General features: G+C 39.9%; 1 protein-coding gene across 1 annotated transcript in view; it reads right to left on the minus strand.

The window, feature by feature from the left end:
• The window catches only part of LOC5564251 (probable G-protein coupled receptor B0563.6), a 309,960-nt gene that overhangs the window by 133,971 nt on the left and 156,832 nt on the right, over window positions 1-19,157 (minus strand). The window contains exon 3 of the mRNA XM_021838944.1: window positions 14,509-14,662. Coding sequence (XP_021694636.1) covers window positions 14,509-14,662 — 154 coding nt within the window. The remainder of the gene's footprint in view (window positions 1-14,508; window positions 14,663-19,157) is intronic.

The raw sequence follows: 19,157 nt of genomic DNA on the forward strand, positions 1-19,157 counted from the left end.
CTGAGCGAAAGCTTCCCAAGCTTCTTAGAGAAAGCTAGTCAAGTTGTTTTGAGACAGCTTCCCAAGCTTCTGAGAGAAAGCTTTCCAATCTCTTGAGAGAAATCTTTTCAATCTTCTGAGAGAAAGCTTGCCATGATTCTGAGACAAAGCTTGCCATGATTCTGAGAGAAAGCTTTGCATGCTTCTGAGAGTGAGCTTTCCAAAGTTTTCAGGGAAAGCTTTCCAAGTTTATTAGAAGAAGCTTTCCAAGCTTCTGAGAGACAGCTTTCCAAGCTTCTGAGAAAAAGCTTTCCAAGCTTTTGAGAGAAAGCTTTCCAAGCTTCTGAGAGAAAGCTTTCCAAGCTTCTGAGAGAAAGTTTTCCAAGCTTCTGAGAGAAAGCTTTCCTAGCTTCTGGGAGAAAGCTTTCCAAGCTTCTGAGAGAAAGCTTTCCAAGTTCCTGAGTGAAAGCTTTCCAAGCTTCTGAGAGGAAGCATTCCAAGCTTCTGAGAGAAATCTTTCCAAGCTTCTGAGAGAAAGCTTTCCAAGCTTCTGAGAGAAAGCTTTCCAAGTTTCTGAGAGAAAGCTTTCCATGCTTCTGAGAAAAAGCCATGCAAGCTTCTGAGAGAAAGCTAGTCAAGTATTTTTGAGACAGCTTCCCAAGCTCTTGAGAGGAAGCTTTCCAAGTTTCTGAAAGCAACCTTTCCAAGCTTCTGAGAGAAAGCTTTCCTGGCTTCTGAGAGAAAGCTTTCCAAGCTTCTGAGAGAAATCTTTCCAAGCTTCCGAGAGAAAGCTTTCCAAACTTCTAATAGAAAGCTTTCCAAGCTTCTGATAGAAAGCTTTCCAAGCTTCTGAGAGGAAGTTTTCCAAGATTCTGAGAGTAAGCTTTCGAAGCTTCCGAGAGAAAGCTTCCAAAGCTCTTGAGAGAAAGCTTGCCAATACTCTGAGAGAAAGCTTGCCAAGATTCTGACATAAAGCTTTCCAATATTCTGAGAGAAAGCTTTCCACGCTTCTTAGAGATAGCTTTCTAAGCTTGTGAGAGAAAGCTTTCCAAGCTTCTGAGAGAAAGCTTCCCAAGCTTTTTAGAGAAAGCTAGTCAAGTTGAAAGGATTCGACGGTCTCTTTGTGCTGGCTATTTCTGGTGGCAGATTCTCTCGAAATGGGAACGATTGGCAGCTAATTGCAAAGCACAGCAAGTTCAGTTAAGTAAACAAGATCCAATCCAATCAGTCCATCTGATGCGGTGATATGGATTATCTTTGTGGTTGACCAATGCGAAAACCAAATGGGATTGCAAACGGATAAAATCTTTTGAATCGTTTGAAAATCTTTTGATAACTTTAATCTAAGAATACCGAGCTTAATTTAGGTGCCAAAGCTTTTATTAGAACTGCCTAATTTATTGTAGAAACAGAATCTCAATCAACAGTTATCTTCTTCTCGTTTATTTACTATGACTTATAAGAAGTCTGCTAAACAAAGCCAACCAGGGATGGGCACAACCTTTCCCTTCGATATACAATTGAATCTTCCAAACAACATAAATGTAAAGCTTTTTCGGGAAGCTAAAAAATCTTCCTCCTGGAAGCTGATAAAGCTTCCTCCTGGAAGCTAAAAAAGCTTCCTACAGGAAGTTGGAAAGCTTCCTCCTGGAAGCTGGAAAGCTTCCTCCTGGAACCTGGAAAGCTTCCTCCTGGGAGCTGGAAAGCTTCCTCTTGGAAGCTGGAAAGCTTCCTCTTGGGAGCTGGAAAGCTTCCTCTTGGAAGCTGGAAAGCTTCCTCCTGGAAGCGTTTTTAGCTTCTGAGAGGAGCTTTCCAAACTTCTGAGACGAAGCTTTCCAATCATCTGTGAGAAAGCTTTCCAAATTTCTGAGAGGAAGATTTCCAAGCTTCTGAGAGAAAATTTTCCAAGCTTTTGAGAGGAAGCTTTCCAAGCTACTGAGTGAAAGTTTTCTTAGAGAAAGTTTTCCAAGCTTCTGAGAGGACGCTTTACTAGTATCTGAGAGGAAGATTTCAAAGCTTCTGAGGGAAGGTTTCCAAGCTTCTGAGAAGAAGCTTTCCAAGCTTCTGAGAGAAAGCTTTCCAAGCTTCTGAGAGGGAGATCTCCAAGCTACTGAGAGAAAGTTTTCCAAGCTTTTAAGAGGATGCTTTCAAAACTTCTGAGAGCTTCCCAAGGTTCTGAGAAGAAGCTTTCCAGGCTTCTGAGAGGACACTTTCCAAGCTTCTGAGAGGAAGCTTTCCAAGCTTCTGAGAGAAAGCTTCCTAAGCTTCTGAGAGGAAGTTTTATAAGCCTCTGAGAGGAAGCTTGCTAAGTTTTTGTGAGGAAGCTTGCCAAGGTTTTGTGAGAAAGTATTCCAAAGTTCTGGGAGAAAAATTTTCAAGTTTCTGAGGAAGTTTTCGAGCTTCTGAAAGGAAGCTTTGCAAGCTTCTGAGAGAAAGTTGTCCAAGCTTCTGAGAGAAAGCTCTTCCAGCTTCTGAAGGAAAGATTTCCAAGCTTCTTAGAGAAAGCTATCCATGCTTCTGAGAATAGCTTTCCAAGCTTCTGAGAGAAAACTTTTCAAGCTTCTGAGAGGGATTTTTCCAAGCTTCTGAGAGAAAGCTTGCCAATACTCTGAGAGAAAGCTTGCCAAGCTTCTGAGAGAAAGCTCGCCAAGCTTCTGAGAGAAAGCTTGGCAAGCTTCTGAGAGAAAGCTTTCCAAGCTTCTGAGAGAAAGCTTTCCAAGCTTCTGAAAGAAAGCTTTCCAAGCTTCTGAGAGAAAGCTTTCCAAGCTTCTGAGAGAAAGCTTTCCAAGCTTCTAAAAGAAAGCTTTCCAAGCTTCTAAGAGAAAGCTTTCCAAGCTTCTGAGAGAAAGCTTTCCAAGCTTCTGAGAGAAAGCTTTCCAAGCTTCTTAGAGAAAGCTAGTCAAGTTTTTTTGAGACTGCTTCCCCAGCTTCTGAGAGAAAGCTTTCCAATCTCTTGAAAGAAAGCTTTTCAAGCTTCTGAGAGAAAGCTTGTCATGATTCTGAGACAAAACTTGCCATGATTCTGAGAGAAAGCTTTGCATGCTTCTGAGAGTGAGCTTTCCAAAGTTCTGAGAGAAAGCTTTCCAACTTTATGAGAGAAAGCTTTCCAACCTTCTGAGAGAAAGCTCTCCAAGCTTCTGAGAGAAAGCTTTCCAAGTTTATAAGAGAAAGCTTTCCAAGATTCTGAGAGAAAGCTTTTCAAGATATTGAGACAAAGCTTTGAAAGCTTCTAAGAGAAAGCTTTCCAAGCTTCTGGGAGAACGCTTTCCAAGCTTCTGAGAGAAAATTTTCCAAGCTTCTGAGAGAAAGCTTTCCAAGCTTCTGAGAGAAAGCTTTCCAAGCTTCTGAGAGAAAACTTTCCAAGCTTCTGAGAGAAAGCTGGTCAAGTTTTTTTGAGACAGCTTCCCAAGCTTCTGAGAAAAAGCTTTCCAAGCTCTTGAGAGAAAGTTTTTCAAGCTTCTGAGAGAAAGCTTTCCAAGCCTCTGATAGAAGGCTGGTCAAGTTTTTTTTGAGACAGATTCCCAAGCTTCTTAGAGAAAGCTTTCCAAGCTCTTGAGAGAAAGCTTTTCAAGCTTCTGAGGGAAAGATTTCCAAGCTTCTGGGAGTAAGCTTTACAAGCATCCGAGAGAAAGCTTTCCAAGCTTCTGAGAGAAAGCATTCCAAGCTTCTGAAAGGAAGCTTTCCAAGTACATGAGAGAAAGCTTTATAAGCTTCTGAGAGAAAGCTCTTCAAGCTTCTGAGAGAAAGCTTGCCAAGTTTAGTAGAGAAAGCTTTCCAAGCTTCTGAGACAAAGCTTTCCAAGCTTCTGAGAGGAAGCTTTCCAAGCTTCTGAGAGGAAGCTTTCCAAGCTTCTGAGAGAAAGCTTTCCAAGCTTCTGAGAGAAAGCTTTCCATGCTTCTGAGAGAAAGCTTTCCAAGCTTCTGAGAGAAAGCTTTCCAAGCTTCTGAGAGAAAGCTTTCCAAGCTTCTGAGAGAAAGCTTTCCAAGCTTCTGAGAGAAAGCTTTCCAAGCTTCTGAGAGAAAGCTTTCCAAGCTTCTGAGAGAAAGCTTTCCAAGCTTCTGAGAGAAAGCTTTCCAAGCTTCTAAGAGAAAGCTTTCCATGCTTCTGAGAGAAAGCTAGCTAAGATTTTAAGAGAAAACTCCCCAACTTTCTGAGAGAAAGCTTTCCAATCTTCTGAGTGAGAGCTTCCGAAGCTTCTGAGAGAAAGCTTGCCATGATTCTGAGACAAAGCTTGCCATGATTCTGAGAGGAAGCTTTGCATGCTTCTGAGAGTGAGCTTTCCAAAGTTCTGAGAGTGAGCCTTTCAAAGCTCTGAGAGAAAGCTTTCCAAGCTTCTGAGAGAAAGCTTTCCAAGCTTCTGAGAGAAAGCTTTCCAAACTTCTGAGAGAAAGCTTTCCAAGCTTCGGAGAGAAAGCTTTCTAAGATTCTGAGAGAAAGCATTCCAAGCTTCTGAGAGAAAGCTAGCTAAGATTTTAAGAGAAAACTCCCCAACTTTCTGAGAGAAAGCTTTCCAATCTTCTGAGTGAGAGCTTCCGAAGCTTCTGGGAGAAAGCTTGCCGAGATTCTGATAGAAAGCTTTCACAGCTTCTGATTGAAAGCTTTCCAAGCTTCTGAGAGAAAGCTTTCCAAGCTTTTGAGAGAAACCAGTCCAAGCTTCTTAGAGAAAGCTTTCCAAGCTTCTGAGAGAAAGCTTTCCATGCTTCTGAGAAAAAGCTTTCCAAGCTTCTAAAGAAAGCTTTCCAAGCTTCTGAGAGAAAGCTTTCCAAGCTTCTGAGAGGAAGCTTTCCAAGCTTTTGAGAGAAAGCTTTCTAAGCTTCTGAGAGAAACCTTTCCGAACTTCTGAGAGAAAGCTTTCCAAGAGAAAGCTTTCCAAGCTTCTGAGAGAAAGCTTTCCAAGCTTCTGAGAGAAAGCTTTCTAAGCTTCTGAGAGAAAGCTTTCCAAACTTCTGATAGAAAGCTTTCCAAGCTTCTGAGAGAAAGCTAGTCAAGTTTCTTGAGACAGCTGCCCAAGCTTCTGAGAGAAAGCTTTCCAAGCTTCGGAGAGAAAGCTTTCTAAGCTTTTGAGAGAAAGCTTTCCAAGCTTCTGAGAGAAAGCTAGCTAAGATTTTTAGAGAAAACTCCCCAAGTTTCTGAGAGAAAGCTTTCCAATCTTCTGAGTGAGAGCTTTTCAAGCTTCTGAGAGAAAGCTTTTCATGATTCTGATAGAAAGCTTTCCAAGCTTCTGAGAGAAAGCTTTCCAAGCTTCTGAGAGAAAGCTTTCCAAGCTTCTGAGAGAAAGCTTTCTAAGCTTCTGAGAGAAAGCTTTTCAAACTTCTGATAGAAAGCTTTCCAAGCTTCTGAGATAATGCTTTTCAAGCTTCTGAGAGAAAACTTGTCAAGTTTATTGAGACAGCTGCCCAAGCTTCTGAGAGAAAGCTTTCCAAGCATCTGAGAGAAAGCTTTCCAAGCTTCTGAGAGAAAGCTTTCCAAGCTTCTGAGAGAAAGCTTTCCAAGCTTCTGAGAGAAAGCTTTCCAAGCTTCTGAGAGAAAGCTTTCCAAGCTTCTGAGAGAAAGCTTTCCAAGCTTCTGAGAGAAAGCTTTCCAAGCTTCTGATTGAAAGCTTTCCAAGCTTCTGAGAGAAAGCTTTCCAAGCTTTTGAGAGAAACCAGTCCAAGCTTCTTAGAGAAAGCTTTCCAAGCTTCTGAGAGAAAGCTTTCCATGCTTCTGAGAGGAAGCTTTCCAAGCTTCTGAGAGGAAGCTTTCCAAGCTTTTGAGAGAAAGCTTTCCAAGCTTTTGAGAGAAAGCTTTCCAAGCTTCTGAGAGAAACCTTTCCAAGCTTCTGAGAGAAAGCTTTCCAAGAGAAAGCTTTCCAAGCTTCTGAGAGAAAGCTTTCCAAGCTTCTGAGAGAAAGCTTTCTAAGCTTCTGAGAGAAAACTTTCCAAACTTCTGATAGAAAGCTTTCCAAGCTTCTGAGAGAAAGCTATTCAAGTTTCTTGAGACAGCTGCCCAAGCTTCTGAGAGAAAGCTTTCCAAGCGTCGGAGAGAAAGCTTTCTAAGCTTCTGAGAGAAAGCTTTCCAAGCTTCTGAGAGAAAGCTAGCTAAGATTTTTAGAGAAAACTCCCCAAGTCTCTGAGAGAAAGCTTTCCAATCTTCTGAGTGAGAGCTTTCCAACCTTCTGAGAGAAAGCTTTCCAAGCTTCTGAGAGAAAGCTTTCCAAGCTTCTGAGAGGAAGCTTTCCAAGCTTCTGAGAGGAAGCTTTCCAAGCTTTTGAGAGAAAGCTTTCCAAGCTTCTGAGAGAAACCTTTCCAAGCTTCTGAGAGAAAGCTTTCCAAGAGAAAGCTTTCCAAGCTTCTGAGAGAAAGCTTTCCAAGCTTCTGAGAGAAAGCTTTCTAAGCTTCTGAGAGAAAACTTTCCAAACTTCTGATAGAAAGCTTTCCAAGCTTCTGAGAGAAAGCTATTCAAGTTTCTTGAGACAGCTGCCCAAGCTTCTGAGAGAAAGCTTTCCAAGCTTCGGAGAGAAAGCTTTCTAAGCTTCTGAGAGAAAGCTTTCCAAGCTTCTGAGAGAAAGCTAGCTAAGATTTTTAGAGAAAACTCCCCAAGTCTCTGAGAGAAAGCTTTCCAATCTTCTGAGTGAGAGCTTTCCAACCTTCTGAGAGAAAGCTTTCCAAGCTTCTGAGAGAAAGCTTTCCAAGCTTCTGAGAGAAAGCTTTCCAAGCTTCTGAGACAAAGCTTGCCATGATTCTGAGAGGAAGCTTTGCATGCTTCTGAGAGAAAGCTAGTCAAGTTTCTTGAGACAGCTGCCCAAGCTTCTGAGAGAAAGTTTTCCAAGCTTCTGAGAGAAAGCTTTCCAAGCTTCTGAGAGAAAGCTTTCCAAGCTTCTGAGAGAAAGCTTTCCAAGCTTCTGAGAGAAAGCTTGCCATGATTCTGAGAGGAAGCTTTGCATGCTTCTGAGAGAAAGCTAGTCAAGTTTCTTGAGACAGCTGCCCAAGCTTCTGAGAGAAAGTTTTCCAAGCTTCTGAAAGAAAGCTTTCCAAACTTCTGAGAGAAAGCTTTCCAAGCTTCGGAGAGAAAGCTTTCTAAGCTTCTGAGAGAAAGCATTCCAAGCTTCTGAGAGAAAGCTAGCTAAGATTTTAAGAGAAAACTCCCCAACTTTCTGAGAGAAAGCTTTCCAATCTTCTGAGTGAGAGCTTCCGAAGCTTCTGGGAGAAAGCTTGCCGAGATTCTGATAGAAAGCTTTCACAGCTTCTGATTGAAAGCTTTCCAAGCTTCTGAGAGAAAGCTTTCCAAGCTTTTGAGAGAAACCAGTCCAAGCTTCTTAGAGAAAGCTTTCCAAGCTTCTGAGAGAAAGCTTTCCATGCTTCTGAGAAAAAGCTTTCCAAGCTTCTAAAGAAAGCTTTCCAAGCTTCTGAGAGAAAGCTTTCCAAGCTTCTGAGAGGAAGCTTTCCAAGCTTCTGAGAGGAAGCTTTCCAAGCTTTTGAGAGAAAGCTTTCCAAGCTTCTGAGAGAAACCTTTCCGAACTTCTGAGAGAAAGCTTTCCAAGAGAAAGCTTTCCAAGCTTCTGAGAGAAAGCTTTCCAAGCTTCTGAGAGAAAGCTTTCTAAGCTTCTGAGAGAAAGCTTTCCAAACTTCTGATAGAAAGCTTTCCAAGCTTCTGAGAGAAAGCTAGTCAAGTTTCTTGAGACAGCTGCCCAAGCTTCTGAGAGAAAGCTTTCCAAGCTTCGGAGAGGAAGCTTTCTAAGCTTTTGAGAGAAAGCTTTCCAAGCTTCTGAGAGAAAGCTAGCTAAGATTTTTAGAGAAAACTCCCCAAGTTTCTGAGAGAAAGCTTTCCAATCTTCTGAGTGAGAGCTTTTCAAGCTTCTGAGAGAAAGCTTTTCAAGATTCTGATAGAAAGCTTTCCAAGCTTCTGAGAGAAAGCTTTCCAAGCTTCTGAGAGAAAGCTTTCCAAGCTTCTGAGAGAAAGCTTTCCAAGCTTCTGAGAGAAAGCTTTCTAAGCTTCTGAGAGAAAGCTTTTCAAACTTCTGATAGAAAGCTTTCCAAGCTTCTGAGATAATGCTTTTCAAGCTTCTGAGAGAAAACTTGTCAAGTTTATTGAGACAGCTGCCCAAGCTTCTGAGAGAAAGCTTTCCAAGCATCTGAGAGAAAGCTTTCCAAGCTTCTGAGAGAAAGCTTTCCAAGCTTCGGAGAGAAAGCTTTCTAAGCTTCTGAGAAAAAGCTTTTCAAGCTTCTGAGAGAAAGCTAGCTAAGATTTTTAGAGAAAACTTCCCAAGTTTCTGAGAGAAAGCTTTCCAATCTTCCGAGAGAGAGCTTCCGAAGCTTCTTGGAGAAAGCTTGCCAAGATTCGGAAAGAAAGCTTATCAAGTTTCTGAGAGAAAGCTTGCCATGATTCTGAGAGAAAGCTTTGCATGCTTCTGAGAGTGAGCTTTACAAAGTTCTGAGAGAAAGCTGTCCAAGTATATGAGAGAAAGCTTTCCAAGCTTCTGAGAGAAAGCTTTCCAAGATTCTGAGAGGAAGCTTTCCAAGCTTCTGAGAGAAAGCTTTCCAAGCTTCTGAGAGAAAGCTTTCCAAGCTTCTGAGAGAAAGCTTTCCAAGCTTCTGAGAGAAAGCTTTCCAAGCTTCTGAGAGTGGGCTTTCCAAGCTTCTGAGAGGAAGCTTTCCAAGCTTCTGAGAGAAAGCTTTCCAAGCTTCTGAGAGAAAGCTTTCCAAGCTTCTGAGAGAAAGCTTTTCAAGCTTCTGAGAGAAAGCTTTCCAAGCTTCTGGGAGAAAGCTTTCCAAGCTTCTGAGAGAAAGCTTTCCAAGCTTCTAAGAGAAAGCTTTCCAAGCTTCTGAGAGAAAGCTTTTTAAGCTTCTGAGAGAAAGCTTTCCAAGCTTCTGAGAGAAAGCTTTCCATGCTTCTGAGAAAAAGCCATGCAAGCTTCTGAGAGAAAGCTAGTCAAGTATTTTTGAGACAGCTTCCCAAGCTCTTGAGAGGAAGCCTTCCAAGTTTCTGAGAGAAAGCTTTCCAAGCTTCTGAGAGAATGCTTTCCTAGCTTCTGAGAGAAAGCTTTCCAAGCTTCTGAGAGAAATCTTTCCAAGCTTCCGAGAGAAAGTTTTCCAAACTTCTAATAGAAAGCTTTCCAAGCTTCTGATAGAAAGCTTTCCAAGCTTCTGAGAGGAAGCTTTCCAAGATTCTGAGAGTAAGCTTTCGAAGCTTCCGAGAGAAAGCTTCCAAAGCTTCCGAGAGAAAGCTTCCAAAGCTCTTGAGAGAAAGCTTGCCAATACTCTGAGAGAAAGCTTGCCAAGATTCTGACATAAAGCTTTCCAATATTCTGAGAGAAAGCTTTCCACGCTTCTTAGAGATAGCTTTCTAAGCTTGTGAGAGAAAGCTTCCCAAGCTTCTTAGAGAAAGCTAGTCAAGTTGTTTTGAGACAGCTTCCCAAGCTTCTGAGAGAAAGCTTTCCAATCTCTTGAGAGAAAGCTTTTCAAGCATCTGAGAGAAAGCTTTCCAATCTCTTGAGAGAAAGCTTTTCAAGCTTCTGAGAGAAAGCTTTCCAATCTCTTGAGAGAAAGCTTTTCAAGCTTCTGAGAGAAAGCTTGCCATGATTCTGATAGAATGCTTTGCATGCTTCTGAGAGTGAGCTTTCCAAAGTTCTGAGAAAAAGCTTTCAAAGTTTATGAGAGAAAGCTTTTCAAGCTTCTGAGAGAAAGCTCTCCAAGCTTTTGAGAGAAAGCTTTCCAAATTTATGAGAGAAAGCTTTCCAAGATTCTGAGAGCAAGCTTTCCAAGCTTCTGAGAGAAAGCTTTCCGAGCTTTTGATAGAAAGCTTTCCAAGCTTCTGAGAGAAAGCTTTCCAAGCTTCTGAGATGATGCTTTCCAAGTTTTTGAGAGAAAGCTAGTCAAGTTTCTTGAGACAGCTTTCCAAGCTTCTGAGAGAAAGCTGGTCATGTTTTTTTGAGATAGATTCCCAAGATACTGAGAGAAAGCTTTCCAAGCTCTTGAGAGAAAGCTTTACAAGCTTCTGAGGGAAAGCTTTCCAAGCTTCTGAGAGAAAGCTTTACAAGCATCCGAGAGAAAGCTTTCCAAGCTTCTGAGAGAAAGCTTTCCAAGCTTCTGAGGGAAAATTTTTCATGCTTCTGAGATAAATCTTTCCAAGCTCTTGAGAGAAATATTTCCAAGCTTTTGAGAGAAAGCTAGTTAAGATTTTTAGAGAAAACTCCCCAAGTTTCTGAAAGAAAGCTTTCCAATCTTCTGAGAGAGAGCTTCCGAAGCTTCTGGGAGAAAGCTTGCCGAGATTCTGCCCAAGCAGCACAGTTGGTTTCAACTCAAGAATAAAATCATCTCTTGAAACTAATCAAAGTTGTCAATTGTTGAAAATATGACTTATAATAACACTGAATAGCAACGCAAAAAGCGCAAGAGGCGGAGTCTATTTGCAACATATATAAGTTACATTGAAATTGCTGATTTGTTGCAAAATACTTAGAAGAAAAAAAAATGAAAACAAACATGTATACGAGAATCGAACTTCCGACATCAAGATCAGTAATCTTCTTTTCTACCCACTACCCCACCAGCTCTTCGAACGATTGCTTCGCCAATGCACTATAAAAGCTACCACATTGCCTTGTTGCTAACAACTTTACTGCACCCTTTGGAATACAAGTTCATTACTGACGGAATGAGGCCACGCCTGAAATATTCTAAAGTTTTCACAAAAACTTTTGCGCAACACTTGAGAAACACCATTGAAACAAACAAACTGTGGGTAGACCATGTGTTCGTTATTGAACAATGTGTGCCTGAAACCGTTATTAACGCAAAAAATGTCCAAGAATTCGGCACCCACCATTTGAAAGATATGGTAGTCAAGCATCTTCTCCGTAAAGTTGAAAATATTCTAATGAGGGAATCGAGAGTTATCGTGATTTGAAGGTTTTGAACTATTTCGGAAGGGATATTTGACATGCTTCAAAATATTCCCAATGGTGCAACATTGTTATTTTATAAACCACTCAAGTAACCATCAGCTTTGAACTAAGCATTTAAAACGTGTAATATCCAAGCATCTTCCTTGTTAATCTATATAAATAAAAATGGAATGTTGTTTGTATGTCACGAAATGGCTTACGAACGGGTCAACGGATTTGAATGATTCTACCTCCATTTTGTTCGTCAAGGGTTCCGACGTGTTTGTGTGTATGAAAATCCCAAGATATTCACCGGGAAAGTTGGAAAAACGTGTGTGAAAGGAACTGTCATTTCGTATGGGACGATCAATATCGTTTTTCAACAGCCTACTTGATGGCTAAACGAAGTTTGCCGGGACCACTAGTTTTGAATAATTTTGATACCACTGAAGAACATTTTGAAGTTAGTGAATATTCCTTCCAAAATAGCTCAAAACTCTCAAATCACGAGAACTTTTGATTCCCGCGTTACAATATTTTCAAATTCACGGAGAAGATGTTTGAATACTATATCTTTTGAGTGGTAGGTGCAAAATTCTTTAACATTTTTTGTGTTGATATCGGTTTCAGACACGCCGTGTACATGCTGAGTAAGGTGCAACTCAACCCTATTGTTACTGGATTAAAACAAACAATCTTTTAGCTGTCATACACGTAGTTAACTGCAACTTTCGCGCAACTGGGATGAATCTTCTTCAGGAACATAAATTGAATGCAAGTTGCGGATGGTTTAAATGAAAGTAATTTGAGACATAATATCAAAATCGGCATTTTGGGAGAAGTTGCAAGAGTTTGTTTGAAAAGTTACTGAACACATCTTGATAAACTTGACTTTATTGCTATTTGCAAAGCACATTTGCAGTAAATCTAGTCGTTTCAGTAAGGTTGAAAGTCAAACACGGAGTAAAATGCATGTTCTCTGGAACGGTAATGAAACTTTATGAGCTTTTGATATTAATATGCAATCGAACTAGAACTAGGTAAGTTACAGATGCTTTTACTGATACGTACTTGAAACCATTTTTGAAAAGCATCTCTTTGGAAGATGTTTCACGTGCTACTTGGGTGAGAGAAAGCTTATCTTGAGAGAAAGCTTTACAAGCTTCTGGGGGAAAGCTTTCCAAGCTTCTGGGAGAAAGCTTTCCAAGCTTCTGAGAGAAAGCTTTTCAAGCTTCTGAGGGAAAAATTTCCAAGCTTCTGAGATAAATCTTTCCAAGCTCCTGAGAGAAAGCTTTCCAAGCTTTTGAGAGAAAGCTAGTTAAGATTTTTAGAGAAAACTCCTCAAGTTTCTGAAAGAAAGCTTTCCAATCTTCTGAGAGAGAACTTCCGAAGCTTCTGAGAGAAAGCTTGGCAAGATTCTGAGAGGAGGCTTTTCATGTTTCTGAGACAAAGCTTTTCATGTTTATGAGACAAAGCTTTCCAAGCTTCTGAGAGAAAGCTTTCCAAGCTCTTGAGAGAAAGCTTTCCAAGTTTCTGAAAGAAAGCTTGCCAAGCTTCTCAGAGAAAGCTTTTTGAGCTTCTGAGAGAAAGCTTTCCCAACTTCTGGGAGAAAGCTTTCCAAGTTTCTGAAAGAAAGCTTTCCAAGCTTCTGATAGAAAGCTTTCCAAGCTTCTGAGAGGTCGATTTCCAAGCTTCTGAGAGGAAGATTTCCAAAATTCTGAGAGGAAGCTTTCCAAGCTTATGAGGGGAAGCTTTCCAAGCTTCTGAGAGGAAGCTTTCCAAGCTCTGAGAGGAAGCCTTCTTAGCTTATTTAAAGTGAGCTTTCTATGCTTTTGAGAGGAAGCTTTCCAGGTTTCTAAGGAAGCTTTCCGAGCTGCGGAGGGGAAGCTTTCCAAGTTTCTGAGAGGATGCTTTGGAAGCTTCTGAATGGAGGCCTTCCCAGCTTGTGAGAGAAAGCGTTCGAAACTTCTGAGAGGCAGCTTTCCAAGCTTCTGAGAGGCAGCTTTCCAAGCTTCTGAGAGGACGCTTCTGGGAGGAAGCTCTCATAGCCATGCAGAAAACATGCCGTGGTACTGCTTAATGTCATTTTTTTCATTGTTGTTGTAATTGCAGTTATCTGTGTTTATGTAGTTCAATATTAATTATTTGAAATTGTAGCAACCTGTTAGCTTAACTACTCTTCTTCTTCTTCTCTCTCTCTCTCTCTCTCTCTCTCTCTCATTTTTTGAATACATTTCCATAGGAATCTAGCCAACCAACTTTTTATAAGAGACCTGGCATATTTTAGTTGAAGTTTATCACAAAGAAAGTACGTAAAAAAAGAAAATACATTATGAAATTTTCCCATAATAATCGTTGGTCTGTCTTTATTACCGTCGTTTATTTTTCGAGAATCTTTTACCGCTATCATTACTTTTTCAACATCCCAAACAGAACAACTGCCATTCAAATTGAATAACTAACGACGGTAATTATATTCCCAACAACCGAAACGTGCCAGCCAGCCTGCCATCGAAAAACCCGATTCCAAAGCATCGCGTCCAAAGCAGGCTATGCAGAGAAGTTACCATTCCTCCATGAAGCGAAACCAGAGCATCCTTTGTTATTATTTACGAGTTGAAAATTCGGTTTGTCACATTGCCACGTCACACTCCATTCACTCCATATCGGCGCAGCAGGCGAATTCGGTTCGGCTGCGGAAGAACAACAAACCCACTTGTTCCTGAATAAATATGTTTTTTTTTTTGCTCTCGGAGTATGCAGTCAGAAATTGGCAAATTTCCAGAACCCATTTCCGCCGCCGGATAGGTTTTTAAAGCCAAACACAAATCTCCCAGCATCCAGGGAGCGATTGTGATGGCCCGGGTAAAAAGGTACCATTCAGTGGATGGAATGAACCGTTGATTTACAATATAACGTGTTGGATACAATAAAATGTATTGTAATTGAAATTTGATTTGATGTTTGTTGATGCAATTAAAAAAACAATTTGATATCATGTAACAGTACCCTGTATTGCTTTTTTATAATGGTTTAAAAACGATCCATACATAACACATATTCAATTACAAATTATTACAAATTACAATTACCATTCAAATCCATTTATAATTTTTTTGTTGAATCGTATATTACCATTTGATAACCATCCAAATAATAGTTTTTACTGCAATCTCCCATATTTTTAACTTTGAAAAACAATATACCTTATCATTTTGTTTTCAGAGATACGATACTCAGCAATCCGTACGTCACATTGTAAAAATCTGATGAACCTTTACTTCTTGTATACATTAAATTATTCAAAACAATATATCATATTGTAATTATATTGTTATTTTTACGAAATTCTGTATTGTTTTTGTGTTTAATGTTTTAAATGGTACTGTTGCAATCCGTTATATTGTTTTTGTATGATATTTTTACCCGGGGAGCCACAGCGATCTGCGACGAAATGTGGGCCAGTTTATTCAGTCGGAACGGAAGGGAAATGCACTCACTACTGACAATTTGCGATTGTTTACCCGTGCTCTCTTCGTAGGAATTGGGTTACCCCTCTGTCGTCGTTGCCAAAAACCGGAACAAACTGTTCCAGTTTTGCCCCATTTTCTTCCTGTTTGAGCGAGTGATACATTTCCGACGATGTTTAAACTTTAAAGTGAACTTACCCCTCATGTAGATGTAGGCCGTTCCGCGCATATTTCGCCTGGTCAGCACCACCAGATTCAACACGTTGCCGACGATCCCCAGGGCGCAGATGATGGGCAGGGCGATTCCGTAGGACAGTTTCCGAAGGTATTCTATGCGCGGGTCTTCGTAGAGCTGTAAAAATTGAGGGGGAAGAAAGAAGGTTACAACTCATCCAAGTAGTCGCCGGTTACAACTAAGGATGTCAGATGATTTTTTCCAATATTTCTAATTGGGTTTTTTAGGGTTATCTGTTTTTTACATATTCTCAAGCAACTTAAAAAAAAATATCAGAATTCAAAATTTGAAATTTTTTTGTCGGCCTAGAACTATTTGTAAAACACATTTGAAGTATATATGAAAATCGCTTTTGAATCAATCCTTTGGCCTTTAACTTCGAGATGAATTGCCATTATGGGAGTCGAAATGCCTGAATAAATATGGGAAAAAATCGAACCTTGGCACTTTTGATCATGTTTGACGTTCACTTAATCGACAAAAACGTGCCACAGGGGTTCAACTTTTAAACGCTGGCGTTGTTCCCATCTGATATTTTGGAAAGGACACGGAAAACCATATACACACAATGCTTAAGTTTAAATCAAGGGTGTGACAAAATATTAATATGTGTTTCTAGCTTATGCTTGAGCGTTTGGTACTAAAATTGGGACAGGGTGTTAGGACCCTATTATCAGGGAAACTTTACTATAGGCCTCTGCACTGTTTTGATTTTGTATGGGATTTTGACTTTTACTGGCCTTGTTGTTTACAAAATTCATGAACGAGTGAAAGGGACAGGTACATTTTTGTGCAGAGCCCCATAAAATAAGTAAAAATTATGTGTTAGGTCAGTAAATAAAGCTCCCTTGTATCAGATCGTACCATTTTTGACATTATTGCTTAGTTGAAAATTACGGTATGAAGCAAGATTCTGGAAGAAAGTAAAAATATTCCTTTTGAAAACTTAAATGTTAGAAAAAAGATGGAGACTTGAAGAAATATGAATTCCACAAAATGCTAAAGATGTTGGAAAAAGCTGCACATTATTGAAGAAAGTAAAGCCTTTAAATTTCATACAAAAATTGGCATAAAAATTATTTAAAAAAACTTATTTTAAGAATTTTCTTGAAATTCCTCTACGAAATATAACTTTATTTAATAATTCTCGCAGGAATACCTCTAGCAAAAATTTCTGTAAGATTTCTTTCAGGAAAACTTTCAAGAAATATTTCAGGAATATTTTATAACCTCGTCAGAAAATTCTTCACAAATAATTTCTTTTCTTTTTGAAATTTCTTCAATTAATATTCAGGAATATATTTATTTAGATATTTCTGCAGAGAATGCTTCAAAAAATAGACGGATCACTTTCGAAAATACCAACTAAATAGAAGTTTACCACAGTATTATCGAAACTCTTTCAGGAATTTCTCAGGAAGTGGCCACTGAATTCTTCTAGCAGTTATCCTGTCCTTTATTATTTTTTTCTACAAAAATCTTTATAAAATTCGAATACTCCTCTGAAACACAATTCTGGCATTTATTCCAAAATGTTTCTGGAATTCCTCATAGAATGGAATGGATTTAGAAAACTTCATTGAAATATTTGAACAATTCTTCATTATGCTTTGGAAAGCTTCCTTTCAGAGGCATTAAAAAGCTTCGTAGAGAAAGTTGTTCGAGCTTTTGAGAGGAATTTTCTGACAAGAAACTTATCAAGCTTCTGAGAGAAAAAAGATTTCCAAGCTTCGGAGAGGAAGCTTTTCAAGCTTCTGAGAGGAAGCTTTTCAAGCTTGTGAGAGGAAGCTTCAAGCTTCTGAGAGGAAGCTTTTCAAGCTTGTGAGAGGAAGCTTTTCAAGCTTCTGAGAGGAAGTTTTTCAAGCTTCTGAGAGGAAGTTTTTCAAGCTTCTGAGAGGAAGTTTTTCAAGCTCCTGAGAGGAAGCTTTTCAAGCTTCTGAGAGGAAGCTTTTCAAGCTTGTGAGAGGAAGCTTTTCAAGCTTCTGAGAGGAAGTTTTTCAAGCTTCTGAGAGGAAGTTTTTTCAAGCTTCTGAGAGGAAGTTTTTCAAGCTCCTGAGAGGAAGCTTTTCAAGCTTCTGAGAGGAAGCTTTTCAAGCTTCTGAGAGGAAGCTTTCCAAGCTTCTGAGAGGAAGCTTTCCAAGCTTCTGAGAGGAAGCTTTCCAAGCTTCTGAGTGGAAGCTTTCCAAACTTCTGAGAGGAAGCTTTTCAAGCTTCTGAGAGGAAGCTTTTCAAGCTTCTGAGAGGAAGCTTTTCAAGCTTGTGAGAGGAAGTTTTTCAAGCTTGTGAGAGGAAGTTTTTCAAGCTTCTGAGAGGAAGTTTTTCAAGCTTCTGAGAGGCAGCTTTTCAAGCTTCTGAGAGAAAAATTTTTAAACTTCTGAGAGAAAGATTTTTAAACTTCTTTTTAAGCTTCTGAGTGAAAGCTTTACAAGCTTCTGAGGGGACGCTTTTAAAGCTCCCGAGAGGAAGTTTTTCAAGCTCCTGAGAGGAAGCTTTCCAAGCTTCTGAGAGGAAGCTTTCCAAACTTCGGAGAGGAAGCTTTCCAAACTTCGGAGAGGAAGCTTTTCAAGCTTGTGAGAGGAAGTTTTTCAAGCTTCTGAGAGGAAGTTTTTCAAGCTTCTGAGAGAAAGTTTTTAAGCTTCTGAGGGGAAGCTTTTCAAGCTTCTGAGAGGAGAGTTTTTCAAGCTTCTGAGAGGAAGTTTTTCAAGCTTCTGAGAGGAAGCTTTTCAAGCTTCTGAGAGGAAACTTTTCAAGCTTCTGAGAGAAAGCTTTCCAAGCTTCTAAGAGAAAGCTTTTCAAGCTTCTGAGAGGCAGCTTTTCAAGCTTCTGAGAGAAAAAATTTAAAACTTCTGAGAGAAAGATTTTTAAACTTCTTTTTAAGCTTCTGAGTGAAAGCTTTGCAAGCTTCTGAGGGGACGCTTTTAAAGCTTCTGAGAGGAAGTTTTTTAAGCTTCTGAGGGCAAGCTTTTCAAGCTTCTGAGAGAAAGCTTTTCAAGCTTCTGAGAGGAAGCTTTTCAAGCTTCTGAAAGGAAGCTTTTCAAGATTCTGTTAGAGAGCATTTCAAGGTTCTGAGAGTAGACTTTTCATACCTTTGAAAGGAAGGTTTTCAAGCTTCTAAAAGGGATCTCTTCAAGCTTTTGAGAGAAAGCTTTTCAACCTTCTGAGGGGAAGCTTTTCAAGCTTCTGAGAGGAAGCTTTTCAAGCTTCTGAGAGGAAGCTTTTCAAGCTTCTAAGAGAAAGATTTTCAAGCTTCAGAGAGGCAGCTTTTCAAGCTTCTGAGAGAAAATTTTTTAAACTTCTGAGAGAAAGATTTTTAAACTTCTTTTTAAGCTTCTGAGTGAAAGCTTTACAAGCTTCTGAGGGGACGCTTTTAAAGCTCCTGAGAGGAAGTTTTTCAAGCTCCTGAGAGGAAGCTTTCCAAGCTTCTGAGAGGAAGCTTTCCAAACTTCGGAGAGGAAGCTTTCCTAACTTCGGAGAGGAAGCTTTCCAAGCTTCTAAGAGAAAGCTTTTCAAGCTTCTGAGAGGCAGCTTTTCAAGCTTCTGAGAGAAAAATTTTTAAACTTCTGAGAGAAAGATTTTTAAACTTCTTTTAAGCTTCTGAGTGAAAGCTTTACAAGCTTCTGAGGGGACGCTTTTAAAGCTTCTGAGAGGAAGTTTTTTAAGCTTCTGAGGGCAAGCTTTTCAAGCTTCTGAGAGAAAGCTTTTCAAGCTTCTGAGAGGAAGCTTTTCAAGCTTGTGAGAGGAAGTTTTTCAAGCTTCTGAGAGGAAGTTTTTAAGCTTCTGGGAGGAAGTTTTTCAAGCTTCTGGGAGGAAGCTTTCCAAACTTCGGAGAGGAAGCTTTCCAAGCTTCTAAGAGAAAGCTTTTCAAGCTTCTGAGAGGCAGCATTTCAAGCTTCTGAGAGAAAAAATTTTAAACTTCTGAGAGAAAGATTTTTAAACTTCTTTTTAAGCTTCTGAGTGAAAGCTTTACATGCTTCTGAGGGGACGCTTTTAAAGTTTTTGAGAGGAAGTTTTTTAAGCTTCTGAGGGCAAGCTTTTCAAGCTTCTGAGAGAAAGCTTTTCAAGCTTGTGAGAGAAAGCTTTTCAAGCTTCTGAGGGGATGCTCTTCAAGCTTCTGAGAGGAAGCTTTTCAAGCTTCTGAGGGGACGCTTTTCAAGCTTCTGGGAAGAAGCTTTTCAAGCTTCTGAGAGGAAGCTTTTCAAGCTTTGCAAGCTTCATTAAGTAAGCTTTTCAAGCTTCTGAGGGGACGCTTTTCAAGATTTTGAAGCTTCTGAGAGGAAGCTTTTCAAGCTTCTAAGAGGAAGATTTTCAAGCTTCTGAGCGGAACCTCTTCAATTTTCTGAGAAAAAGTTTTTCAAGCTTATGTGTAGAAACTTATGAAGCTTATGGGAAGAATCTTTTGATGCTTTTGAGAGAAAGCTTTTCAAGCTTCTGAAGGAAACTTTTCAAGCTTCTGAGAGAAAGCTTTTCAAGCTAAAAGGAAGCTTTCCAAGCTTCTGAGAGGACATTTTCAAGCTTTTGAGAGGAAGATTTTCAAACTTCTGAGGGGAAGCTTTTCAAGCTTCTGAGAGGAAGCTTTTCAAGCTTCTGTTTGGAACTGAAACGCTTCTGAGAG

The sequence above is a fragment of the Aedes aegypti genome, chromosome 1 (genome assembly GCF_002204515.2).
Source record: "Aedes aegypti strain LVP_AGWG chromosome 1, AaegL5.0 Primary Assembly, whole genome shotgun sequence".
NCBI classification, from domain to species: domain Eukaryota; kingdom Metazoa; phylum Arthropoda; class Insecta; order Diptera; family Culicidae; genus Aedes; species Aedes aegypti.